The 13,726-nt window shown below is 36.6% G+C and overlaps 1 protein-coding gene across 7 annotated transcripts in view; it reads left to right on the top strand.

The window, feature by feature from the left end:
* The window catches only part of Bbs9 (Bardet-Biedl syndrome 9), a 498,145-nt gene that overhangs the window by 127,648 nt on the left and 356,771 nt on the right, over nucleotides 1–13,726 (top strand). For all 7 annotated transcript variants that reach the window (XM_058584438.1, XM_058584439.1, XM_058584442.1 and 4 more), the window contains one exon: nucleotides 5,559–5,733. In XM_058584438.1, coding sequence (XP_058440421.1) covers nucleotides 5,559–5,733 — 175 coding nt within the window. The remainder of the gene's footprint in view (nucleotides 1–5,558; nucleotides 5,734–13,726) is intronic.

Genomic DNA, 13,726 nt, shown 5'->3' on the forward strand with positions numbered 1-13,726 from the left:
CACACCTGTTGCCACTGGTTTCAATGAAGTTATCTTTTTGCTGCATTCTGGTGACGTCAGTTCTCTGCCATGGTGGTATCCCATGCAAATGGCGACAGTTCGTTCCTTTTGCCGGGTGACCAATGCAACAGGTGGGTCCTGACTGGCTCTCCCAAGCCCTGTCTCAATCCTGTGTCCACTGCCTATGAAGGCTCGGTTGGTATTAATCTCCCCAGGTTCAGAAGGGCCGACCAGTTGTTTCAGCGGGATTGTTTAGTGCTGAGTCACAGCAGTTTGTCTGCGAGACGCAGGTGAACGGGAGCTTGAATTCAGCCGATCTGGGGTCGGTGTGTGTTCTGAGAGGCCCAGACTGTTCGTCCCAGATCCACGTCAGCTCAGCATTGCCTAGTGATTCTGAGAAAACAGCATTTAGACGGTTTATGACTCACTATGCCCACGCAGCTGAAGAGGTCAGAGACTTGATCTCTTCACGCCCGCCGCCATGTTGGATCTCCTATCCCATATCTCTTGGATGTTTTTCTCGTGATTTTTTACCAGCCTTTCTGAATTGGCTAGACTCTTTTCAAGATGATATATTTTGTCTTCATTATCTGACGTTCTGGCTTCTACTTGCTCCACTCTGTTAGTGATACTCTCATTTGAGTTTTTAATTTGGTTTATAGTTTCCTGCATTTCTAGAAGTATTGTTTGATTTTTTTTATAATCTCTATCTCTTGATAAAGATGCTTATTTGCTTCTTTTATCTGTTTATGTAATTCATTTTCAATGTGTTCTTTCACTGTTTGAATTTGCTGTCTCATATCCTCTTTAAGATTCCATTCCATCTGTCTAAAGTATTCCTTGAGTTCTTTATTTGGCCATTTTTCTGATGCCTCTAGGTCCTCCTGAATATTTAGGCTGTCCTGCATTGTTTGTACTCCTTTTCTTCCTTGCTTTTTCATGCTGCTCATGTTACTTCTTGTTCTGTTTGACTGCTGAGTTACTGCTTATGCCTATAAATTTATTTGATGCTTGGGAGGAAAGGTATTAGAAGGGAAGGGAAGAAGTCACTAAAGAGAATGAGAGTAAGCAGGTAGAATTCTTGGAAGGGGGAATAAGGAAATTGAAAAGAAATGAAAAGACAAAAGAATAAAAAATGGAAAAGAAAAAAAGAAAAAAAAATTAAAAAAATAATCAAAAAAAATTAAAATAAAAAAAATAAAAAAATTTAAAAAATAAAAAAAATGAAAATGAAAAAAAACCCCCAAAATTTAATAAATGCAGTCTTAGAGTTTGATTAACTTCTCTTCCAGTTGGTATACCTGTGCCCACCGGGCCAAGCTTCTCCTCTCAATACGCAGGAACCAATCACTGTGCGGCAGCTCCTCCTCCCAGACTGGGCGGGTCTCCAATCCTGGGTGCCTAGGGCCTTCTCTTGTGTCTAGTCACTTCTCCACTTTTCCTCAAGCCAGGCCCCGCTCACTGGTGACGCTCACCACAATACTGGCTACACGCCAGGTCTGCTGCTCCCGGGAGCCCTGTTTTCTTGAACAACTGGGCATACTCTCCCCGTTTGCCATTCCCTCAGACCCTAAGTTTGTGGAGCTTGGGGCTGAGAACCCTCAGCAATATTTTGTTTGCCCTCCCGTAGCCACGCCCCCGGTAGCTGGTGCAAGAGACCTCAGTTGTCAGCACTGGTGGGAGCGGTAGCCGGGGGTTCCATGTTGCGGGTCCTGTACCACTCCTGATTCCCTGGGTCTGACTGTTGTGCTCACGGGAGAGCTGGGAGGGTCCCTAAGGTTTCCCCGCTGTGTGGAGAGGAAGGGCTAGGGGATTACACACCTGTCACCGCCGGTTTTAATGACGTTATCTCCTCCGCCGCATTCTGATGACGTCAGTTCTCTGCCATGGTGGTATCCCATGCAAATGTCGACAGTTCGTTCCCTTTGCCGGGTGACCAATGCAACGGGTGGGTCCTGAGTGTCTCTCCCAAGCCCCGTCTCAATCCTGTGTCCACTGCCCATGAAGGCTCGGTTGGTATTAACCTCCGTAGGTTCAGAAGGGCCAACCAGTTGTTTCAGCAGGATTGTTTAGTGCTGAGTCACAGCAGTTTGTCTGCGAGACGCAGGCGAACGGGAGCTTGAATTCAGCCGATCTGGGCTCAGTGTGTGTTCTGAGAGGCCCAGACTGTTTGCCCCAGATCCACGTCAGCTCAGCACTGCCTAGTGATCCTGAGCAAACAGCATTTAGATGGTTTATGACTCCCTATGCCCGCACAGCTGAAGAGGTCAAAGATTTGATCTGTCCGCGCCCGCCGCCATGTTGGATCTCTCTTTACCCCTTTTCTAATTTGATAATTTCTTTTCTCTGGGCTGGGGAAGCAAACAATAAATACCCTCATAATAATGCTGTAATTTATTGTTTTCCTTATATGTACTATATAATGTTAGGAATTTTGACATTTAATCTCTAACTTGAAACTTTTTTCAGCTGTTTTGAGGTATTATGGAGAAATAAAAATCATATATATTGAAGATGCACAATGTGATGTTTTAATATGTGTATATACTTGAAATAATTATCTTAATCAAGCTAATTAACAAGCTCATCTCCCCACATAATTACTTTTTAATTTTTAATTTTAATTTTTTTGTGGTGCAAACACTTAAGATCTATTCTCTTAGTAAATTTCAAGTGTCTGATACATTGTTATTCACTGTTTAGTCACCATACTATACATTAGGTTTCTAGAACTTACATGCCTTATAACTGCAGTACCTTTTGTATAACTTTGTACCCTTTGACCAGTGTCCCCCCACATTCCCCACATCCCCTTTCCCTGGCAACCTGTCTTCTACTCTGTTTCTGTGAATTTGACTTTTTTAGATTCTATAAGGGAGATCATGTAGTATTTTTCTTTCTATCTAGCTTATTTCACTTAGCGTGATGCCCTCTAGGTTTATCCCTGTTATTGTAAAGGCAATCCCAAACGTGGGTGAGGTGATATCTCATTGTGGTTTTGATTTTCATTTCCCTGGTGATTAGTGATGATGTATACATTTTCATATATCTATTGACCATTCTTACCTCTTCTATGGAAAAATGTCTATTCAGCTCCTTTGCGTACTTCTTAAATTGAGTTATTTGTTTTATTGCTGTTAAGAGTTCCTATTTTAGAGGCTAATCTCTTATCAGATACAGGGTTTGCAAATATCTTCTTTCATTCTAAGTGTGTTGCCTTTTCATTTTGTTGATTGTTTTCTTTGCTGTGCAGTGCTTTTTAATTTGATAATAATCTCATTTTTATGTTTGTTTTTGTTGCCTATTCTTCTGTTGTCCTATATTAAAAAAAAACTTTTTTTTATTCCTTTAAGCTCACTATTACTGAGCTTCCTCTGTGTTTTATTCTAGGAGTTTTACAGTTTCAGGTTTTATGTTTAAGTCCTTAATCCAGTTTGAGTGGATTTTAGTGTATGGTGGAAGATAAAGATCCAATTCTTTCTTTCTGTGTGTGTGGATATCTAGTTTTCCCAACATCATTTAATGAAGAGGCTGTATTTTTCCCATTTCATATTCTTGGGGCCTTTGTTGAAGATTGGTTGATCAACTTGGAGCTATTATACAAATATACTCATTTTATAAATGAAGAGGCTGAAGCCCCAGGAGTATCTGCAACTTGTTTATAAAAACTACAGTTGTTGGACCATAACTAAAATAAGAATTGATGCCCTGAATGAGACCTGGGGATTCTACTAATAAAAGATTTTCCTTATAATTACAAAGTTTTTGCAGCATCCATTTCCAACACTTGGAAGCATTTTTATTTCTCAGTGCTGGGAGCAGACCGGTACTCTTTGCTTCTGTGAATACACACATACAACCTGCTAGTACATCTAGCATGCATACACCTCTTTGGGGAACCTTTAATAATATGGAAGACAAGGACTAAATTAAAAGATAAAAGTATGCATATTAAAAACCTGAGCATTGAGAGGATATCTTTTTTTTTAAAAAATATATATATTGTTTAGATGTAGATGGACACAGTATATTTATTTTATTTATTTATGTGGTGCTGAGGATCAAACTCAGTGCCTCACACATGCTAGATATGTGCTTTACTACTAAGCCACAGCCTCATCCCCCAGAGAATACCTTTTTTAATTAAAAGATTTTTATTGATGCATGTTAATTATACAAAATGGTGGGTTTCATTGTGGCATATCCATGCATACATAAAAACATCATTTGATTAGTCCCTGTGTCTCTAAATAGATCTCTGAGTGGTTCAGTATATATGTTTAGTGAATGTTCATTTGTTGAAACAGTATTCAATTTTAAGTGTCCCTTGAAACTTAAGGATGATTAACCCTTTGTATTGGTAAATATGAGCCAGAATATGTTGCAGTTAAAAAGCACCCTTAAATCTGTTTGTTTTCTCTTTTAATGATAACCTTCTTTGGCTATATGTGTTTCTTTTGAAAATTGTTCAGCTATATTATTATCCTTAGATAAAAAGAAATTGCATCTATTTCTATGCAATTTGATTTCTTTGAGCAATGCCACTCTTTGAAATTTAAATATACTATATACAATATTGCTAGGGATATATGAGGTATTAAGGAATAATTACTATAGGACTTGCTGTATATGGAAGTATGAGCTAGAAAAGACAAACTAGAAGGTTGACCTTTTATTTATTCCTTTAATGACTGGCTTAATTTTACTCTGACATAGTTTCACCCTATACAGTAAGTGATGAGATACACTAAACATCAAAGCAGAGCGTGCAGAGTTATAGCCACTAGATCTTTTTCAGATTAGTGATATTATAAAAACCATCATCATCTTAGTATATTTTAAGAACTGTGAGTTTCATAATTAATACTGATAGATTAATAAAAGTCACCTAAAATCAATCTATTGTTTAAGGCAAGCAGGGATTCACGTTTTTCAATATTTGTATTTTTCACTCCCAACCCTGCTTAGCATTGTGATGTATACACAATTAGTGTGTAAGACAAGTTTATGGATTTTATCTGGAGTGTGTGTGTGTGTGTGTGTGTGTGTGTGTGTTTTGTGTGCTGGGGAGAGAATCCAGGACCTCTCACATGCTAAGCATGCATCTCATCATTGAGCTATAGCCTCCTGTCTGTTGTGCTTGACTAATCTAGATCATTTTAAAGTATGGAATTGACATAGGGTGAACAAGAGTAGCAGTTCCATAAACAAGAGTTTTTGTTGTATTTCTGAATTTGGAAAAAATGATATCTTACCCAGAGTCATGATTATTCTTAGGGATTATTTTGTGGTAGAAGATTTCAGCATATGATGAATAAAAATAAATGTACTTAAAATTATAGACATACTTAAATAATGTAAAAATTTGGAAATGTATGTATATTAATAGTAGTAACCTGATAGCTTCATTTGTTTGTAATTTAAAATTTAAACTACCATGCAGTTGCCTCTTGGGGAAAAATTAATATTTTATTTTTTTGTGTGGCAGATAGTAATAAAATAAACCATTATAATTACAAAAAGACTAGGTTATCTAATTTCTTCTAATTCTTTCTTAGGTCGAGATTTGATTTGTATCCAGTCTATGGATGGGATGTTGATGGTGTTTGAGCAGGAGAGCTATGCTTTTGGGAGATTTCTGCCTGGTTCTCTTCTGCCTGGCCCTCTTGCTTACAGTTCCCGTACAGATTCCTTCATTACTGTCTCTTCCTGCAGACAAGTGGAAAGTTACAAGTATGTTTGTAAATTAAATCTTTGAAATCATAATTTTATTGGTTTGTTGCTGATTAATTCTTTTCCACAAAGAACTTGAATATTTCAAATGAAAAACAGACTGGTTTCTTTGATAAAATGTAGTTGTGCTTAGAGCATATCACTTTTTATTATAAAATATTTGAATGGCAGTGTAGTGCAGTGATTTGTGAGGAGGTGCTGAAGTTTCTCTCTCTCTTTTTGCTCATAGCTGTCAGTGTCCTTATCTAGGCTCTAAAGGAGGTAATAATGATCATTTTGACAAGGTTGTTATAAGGATTAATGGATGTCAGGTTGCCTCTCTGTAGAAAATGCTCAACAGTTACTGTGATTATTCCGTGAATCATAATAAAATAATGTTGAATGAAAAAAACCAGACAAGAATGTGCTTGTATGAAATGATTTTATACCAAAAAAAGAATGTATATGACATTGGAAAAATAGTAGAAAAGATCTAAGTATTATTATGAATGTTAATGATTTTAAAAAAAACTATTCTGAAGAAAGGTGAACTATGAAAATGATCCTATGAAAACAGCTTATAGCTGGGCATGGTGGTATATGCCTGTAATCTCAGTGACTTAGGAATCTGAGGCACAAAGATTTTAAGTTTGAGGCCAGCTTCAGCAACTTAGCAAGACACTATCTCAAGTAAAATATAAAAAGTACTGAAGATGTGTCTTAGTGGTGAAGTGCTTCTGGGTTCAGGCTCCAGTATAAAAAAAAAAAAAGGTTTATACTTTTTGCTAGGAATTCTTATTGATCTTGGTGAATTGTGTTTGAGAGAGACCATTTTCTTCTTCGTCAACTAAACTTTAATAAAAATTGAAGCTTTTTGTTGGGAGAAAGATTGGAGAAAAAAAGTAGAAATTCAGAATGGGGAAAAAAATAGAGCTGGAGGGTTTTAAAACTTCAGTTATTTTATTGTTATCTTTGTGATACAACATTTAAAAATTTAAACATCTTCTAAATAACACATCATTATAGAACCTGATTTTTCCCAAGGTGAGAATATATAAATTCATTAGCAGATAACTGTAAAATTTTTGTCTTCAAGTATCAATATTGTATATATTGTGAGTTAATGCAATTTTCCCTTCATAAATGGCAGTGTACCCTCTGTGAATAATTGTTGGGTCACCTAGGGTTTAAAATCCTGAAAATAAGCAACTGTTTGTGACTATGCAAAAATTGATGCAGGTAGTGTATCATCATGTTATATTCCTTCTGTAACTAACTTAGTTCCGAACTAAAGGAAATCAGTGAATTGTGGCTACTGGTAATAAATAAAATATTATATATATCTTGAGAGGTTGAGAGAACTATCTATGTCATTTACTCAGGCCTGCCAAAAGTTAAGCAGTATTAAGAAGATCTGCTTTTCAGCTTTCCACCCAGCTTCTTCTCCTCACCTACTTGCCAAGTAGTGTTATGCTAGGGTCACAATGCAAAGAATTGAATGTTCCATTACTTACTCTTTGAAATATGTATATAGGAATTAATTTGGTAATAACTCCAGGAGTTATTGGGTGAGGAAGTGGTGCATAGTTTGCTTACTGTTAATGTGTGTGTTTAATTTCACAGAAGCCTACATTGTTTTAACTGTGGAAATTCTCCAACATACCAATTTATTAAATTCATCTCCATCTAGTACTAAAAATGCATGCTTTATCCATTATGAAACTTTTTTTTATAATGGTAAAAATGAATGAAATGTAATTATGATTAAATGACAATCGAGCGGTTTTAAGTTCTATGTTGTACTTTCAAGTTTAATAGGTTAAATTCAGTAATAATCACTGGTGTAATTTAGGATTGGAGAAAGCATGAAAACTATAGGTTTGTTCTTTTGAGGCTTCACTAAATCTATTATCTATTAATAGAATGTAGTTGGCTAATAGCATAGGTTTTAAAGATATAGTTCATTTTCATTTTTGATATTGACATTTAATTACTTTAATCTCTGTTCAGTCATGTTCAGACAGAAACTAATGTGAGTTTTGGATCTCAAATTTTTTAGTTTGCATTAGAATCTCCTGGGCATCTGGTTATAGAATGAGCCATCATTCTAGTACCTTAGATGTATTGGGGATAAGATCCAGAAATCTTCATTATAAATGCATATTCCTAGTGATTCTAATTCAGGACACACTTTCATTGTGATTTTTCTTTTGGATTGAAAGAATTGCTTGTCTTTTTGGACTAGGGGAAAGGGCTTTTGTATTGTTCTCTGGCATGTGGGTTCAAACTTTGAATCCTCTTTTATTTTTTTTTTTTCCTTTCCTTTGCCTGTCAGAATTATTTAGTCAGTAAACACTGCCCATTCTATCTTTAATTCTCTTATTCAGCCCTTGCTTCCCATTATCATTGGTTCAGGCCTTTATCATTTCACTTGGCTTTCTGCACACACCCCCCCACCCCCCTGCAATCTAGTATTTGAAAGGTCTTTCTTATATCTGTGCTTTTAAATCACTTCTTGAGTCTAGAATAAACTTCATTTCCCATTTCAAAATCTGAACTTTTTTAGATAGCTGGCCTTCTGTAATCCCAGGGTTTCACAACCATAGATTCAACCAATCTTTGATTGAAAGTGTTCCAAAAAAAGGTATCTGTTACAGACTTTTTTGGGTCATGATTCCCTAAACAATACAGCATAACAACTATTTACATAGCATTAGGTATTATAAGCAATCTACATGTGATTTAAAGTACATAGAAGGGTTGGGGATATAGCTCAGAAGTAGAGTGCCTGTCTAGCATACACAAGGCCCTGGGTTTGATCCCCAGCGCCACAAAGCAAAACAGAAGTATACAGGAAGATATGTGTAGATTGTAGGCAAATACTATGAAACTTAATGTAAGAACTTTGAGTATTTGCAGCTTTGGGAATCCACAGAGGTGAGGGTTGGGGGGCTCCTGGAAACAGTTCCTTATGAATATCAAAGGACGACTGTGTTGACATTCAGTGCTTTTATAATCCAGCCCATTTAACCTCTGTGATGTGGACTTTTCAGATTTGGATGGGACTTTTAAAGTTAACTGGTTCAACTATTCTTTTTTCATCTCTTAGATATAAAATTGCCAAAAAACATTGAATTTTTTAACCCAATATTGTATATGTTGCTATCTGTATCATACAGACATGTTCCAGAGTATGTCTTATACTATCAGTTCTTTTTTTTTTTTAACTTTTTTTTAAAAATTTTTTATTGTTGGCTATTCAAAACATTACATAGTTCTTGATATATCATATTTCACACTTTGATTCAAGTGGGTTATGAGCTCCCATTTTTACCCCATATACAGATTGCAGAATCACATCAGTTACACATCCATTGATTTACATATTGCCATACTAGTGTCTGTTGTGTTCTGCTGCCTTTCCTATCCTCTACTATCCCCCCTCCCCTCCCCTCCCCTCCCCTCTTCTCTCTCTGCCCCCTCTACTGACATTCATTTGTCCCCCTTGTATTATTTTTCCCTTTCCCCTCACTTCCTCTTGTATGTACTTTTGTATAACTCTGAGAGTCTCCTTCCATTTCCATGCAATTTCCCTTCTCTCTCCCTTTCCCTCCCACCTCTCATCCCTGTTTAATATTAATCTTCTTCTCATGCTCTTCGACCCTACTCTGTTCTTAGTTACTCTCCTTATATCAAAGAAGACATTTGGCATTTGTTTTTTAGGGATTGGTTAGCTTCACTTAGCATAATCTGCTCTAATGCCATCCATTTTCCTGTAAATTCTATGATTTTGTCATTTTTTAATGCAGAGTAATACTCCATTGTGTATAAATGCCACATTTTTTTTTTATCCATTCATCTATTGAAGGGCATCTAGGTTGGTTCCACAGTCTTGCTATTGTGAACTGTGCTGCTATGAACATCGATGTAGCAGTGTCCCTGTAGCATGCTCTTTTTAGGTCTTTAGGGAATAGACCGAGAAGGGGAATAGCTGGGTCAAATGGTGGCTCCATTCCCAGCTTTCCAAGAAATCTCCATACTGCTTTCCAAATTGGCTGCACCAATCTGCAGTCCCACCAGCAATGTACAAGTGTACCCTTTTCCCCACATCCTCGCCAGCACTTGTTGTTGTTTGACTTCCTAATGGCTGCCAATCTTACTGGAGTGAGATGGTATCTTAGGGTGGTTTTGATTTGCATTTCTCTGACTGCTAGAGATGGTGAGCATTTTTTCATGTACTTGTTGATTGATTGTATGTCCTCCTCTGAGAAGTGTCTGTTCAGGTCCTTGGCCCATTTGTTGATTGGGTTGTTTGTTCTCTTATTGTCTAATTTTTTGAGTTCTTTGTATACTCTGGATATTAGGGCTCTATCTGAAGTGTGAGGAGTAAAGATTTGTTCCCAGGATGTAGGCTCTCTATTTACCTCTCTTATTGTTTCTTTTGCTGAGAAAAAACTTTTTAGTTTGAGTAAGTCCCATTTGTTGATTCTAGTTATTAACTTTTGTGCTATGGGAGTCCTATTGAGGAATTTGGAGCCGGACCCCACAGTATGTAGATCGTAGCCAACTTTTTCTTCTATCAGACGGCGTGTCTCTGATTTGATATCAAGCTCCTTGATCCATTTTGAATTAACTTTTGTGCATGGCGAGAGAAAGGGATTCAGTTTCATTTTGTTGCATATGGATTTCCAGTTTTCCCAGCACCATTTGTTGAAGATGCTATCCTTCCTCCATTGCATGCTTTTAGCCCCTTTATCAAATATAAGGTAGTTGTAGTTTTGTGGATTGGTTTCTGTGTCCTCTATTCTGTACCATTGGTCCACCCGCCTGTTTTGGTACCAGTACCATGCTGTTTTTGTTACTATTGCTCTGTAGTATAGTTTGAAGTCTGGTATCGCTATACCGCCTGATTCACCCTTCCTGCTTAGCATTGTTTTTGCTATTCTGGGTCGTTTGTTTTTCCATATGAATTTCATGATTGCTTTCTCTATTTCTACAAGAAATGCCGTTGGGATTTTGATTGGCATTGCATTAAACCTGTAGAGAACTTTTGGTAATATCGCCATTTTGATGATGTTAGTTCTGCCTATCCATGAACAGGGTATATTTTTCCATCTTCTAAGATCTTCTTCTATTTCTCTCTTTAGGGTTCTGTAGTTTTCATTGTATAAGTCTTTCACCTCTTTTGTTAGGTTGATTCCCAAGTATTTTATTTTTTTTGAAGATATTGTGAATGGAGTGGTTGTCCTCATTTCCATTTCAGAGGATTTGTCGCTGATATACAGGAATGCCTTTGATTTATGCGTGTTGATTTTATATCCTGCCACTTTGCTGAATTCATTTATTAGCTCTAATAGTTTCTTTGTAGACCCTTTTGGGTCTGCTAGGTATAGAATCATGTCCTCTGCAAATAGTGATAATTTAAGTTCTTCTTTTCCTATTTTGATGCCTTTAATTTCTTTCGTCTGTCTAATTGCTCTGGCCAGTGTTTCGAGAACTATGTTGAACAGAAGTGGAGAGAGAGGGCATCCCTGTCTTGTTCCAGATTTTAGAGGGAATGCCTTCAATTTTTCTCCATTCAGAATGATGCTAGCCTGAGGCTTAGCATAGATTGCTTTTACAATATTGAGGTATGTTCCTGTTATCCCTAGTTTTTCTAGAGTTTTGAACATAAAGGGATGCTGTACTTTGTCAAATGCTTTTTCCGCATCTATCGAGATGATCATATTATTCTTATTTTTAAGTCTATTGATGTGGTGAATAACATTTATTGATTTCCGTATATTGAACCAGCCTTGCATCCCAGGGATGAATCCTACTTGATCATGGTGCACAATTTTTTTGATAAGTTTTTGTATCCGAGTGGCCAGAATTTTATTGAGGATTTTTGCATCTAGGTTCATTAGAGATATTGGTCTGTAGTTTTCTTTCTTTGAAGTGTCTTTGTCTGGTTTAGGTATCAGGGTGATGTTGGCCTCGTAGAATGAATTTGGAAGTTCTCCCTCTTTTTCTATTTCCCGAAGTAGCTTGAAAAATATTGGTATTAGTTCCTCTTTAAAGGTTTTGTAAAACTCTGCTGTATACCCATCTGGTCCTGGGCTTTTCTTAGTTGGTAGTCTTTTGATGGTTTCTTCTATTTCCTCAATTGATATTGGTCTGTTTAGGTTGTCTATATCCTCCTGACTCAATCTGGGCAGATCATATGACTTAAGAAATTTATCTATGCCCTCACTATCTTCTAATTTATTGGAGTATAAGGATTCAAAATAATTTTTGATTATCTTCTGTATTTCTGAAGTGTCTGTTGTGATATTGCCTCTTTCATCCCGTATGTTAGTAATTTGAGTTCTCTCTCTTCTTCTCTTCGCTAGCATGGCTAAGGGTCTGTCGATTTTGTTTATTTTTTCAAAGACCCAACTTTTAGTTTTGTCAATTTTTTCAATTGTTTCTTTTGTTTCGATTTCATTAATTTCAGCTCTGATTTTAATTATTTCTTGCCTTCTACTTCTTTTGCTGTTGTTTTGCTCTTCTTTTTCTAGGATTTTGAGATGAAGTATGAGATCATTTATTTCTTGGTTTTTTCTTTTTTTAAGGAATGAACTCCAAGCAATGAATTTTCCTCTTAGAACTGCTTTCAATGTGTCCCATAGATTCCGATATGTTGTGTCTGTGTTTTCATTAATCTCTAAGAATTTTTTAATTTCTTCCTTGATGTCTTCTATAACCCATTGATCATTCAGTAACCTATTGTTCATTCTCCAAGTGATGTATTCTTTTCCCTTCCTTCTTTTATCGTTGATTTTCAGTTCCATTCCATTATGATCAGATAGGATGCACGGTATTATCTCTACTCCTTTATATTGTCTAAGAGTTTCCCTGTGACATAATATATGATCTATTTTTGAGAAGGATCCATGTGCTGCTGAGAAAAAAGTGTAACTGCTTGATGTTGGGTATATTCTATATATGTCAATTAAGTCTAGGTTGTTAATTGTGTTATTGAGTTCTATAGTTTCCTTATTCAACTTTTGTTTGGAAGATCTGTCCAGTGGCGAGAGAGGTGTGTTGAATCTCCCATGATTACTGTATGGTGGTCTATTAGACTCTTGAACTTGAGAAGAGTTTGTTTGATGAACATAGCTGCACCATTGTTTGGGGCATATATATTTATGATTGTTATGTCTTGTTGGTGTATGGTTCCCTTGAGCAGTATGTAGTGTCCCTCTTTATCCCTTTTGATTAACTTTGGCTTGAAATCTATTTTATTTGATATGAGTATGGACACTCCTGCTTGTTTCCGAAGTCCATATGAGTGATATGATTTTTCCCAACCTTTCACCTTCAGCCTTTGTATGTCTTTTCCTATCAAATGTGTCTCCTGTAGGCAGCATATTGTTGGGTCCTGTTTTGTGATCCATTCTACTAGCCTGTGTCTCTTGATTGGTGAGTTTTAGCCATTAACATTTAGGGTTATTATTGAGATATGGGTTGTTCTTCCAGCCATATTTGTTTATTTATGTTACTAAACATGGTTTGTTTTCCTCTTTGATTATTTTTCCCCCCTTTACTGTCCTACCTCCCACTGTTGGTTTTCATTGTTATTTTCCATTTCCTCCTCCTGTAATGTTTTGCCAAGGATGTTTTGAAGAGATGGTTTTCTAGCTGCAAATTCTTTTAACTTTTGTTTATCGTGGAAGGTTTTAATTTCATCTTCCATCCTGAAGCTTAATTTCGCTGGAAACACAATTCTTGGTTGGAACCCATTTTCTTTTTTTTTTTTTTTTTTTTTTTTTTTTTAAATTTTTTATTGTGGGTTGTTCAAAACATTACAAATTTCTTGACATATCATATTCCACACTTTGATTCTAGTGGGTTATGAACTCCCACCTTCACCCCATACACAGATTGCAGATTCACATCAGTTACACATCCATTGATTTACAAATTGCCATACTAGTGTCTGTTGTGCTCCGCTGCCTTTCCCATCATCCACCCTCCCCCCTCCCCACCTCTC

The sequence above is a fragment of the Marmota monax genome, unplaced genomic scaffold, assembly GCF_021218885.2.
Source record: "Marmota monax isolate L192 unplaced genomic scaffold, Marmota_monax_Labrador192_F-V1.1 WCK01_AAM20220418_F8-fsc00107, whole genome shotgun sequence".
NCBI lineage: Eukaryota > Metazoa > Chordata > Mammalia > Rodentia > Sciuridae > Marmota > Marmota monax.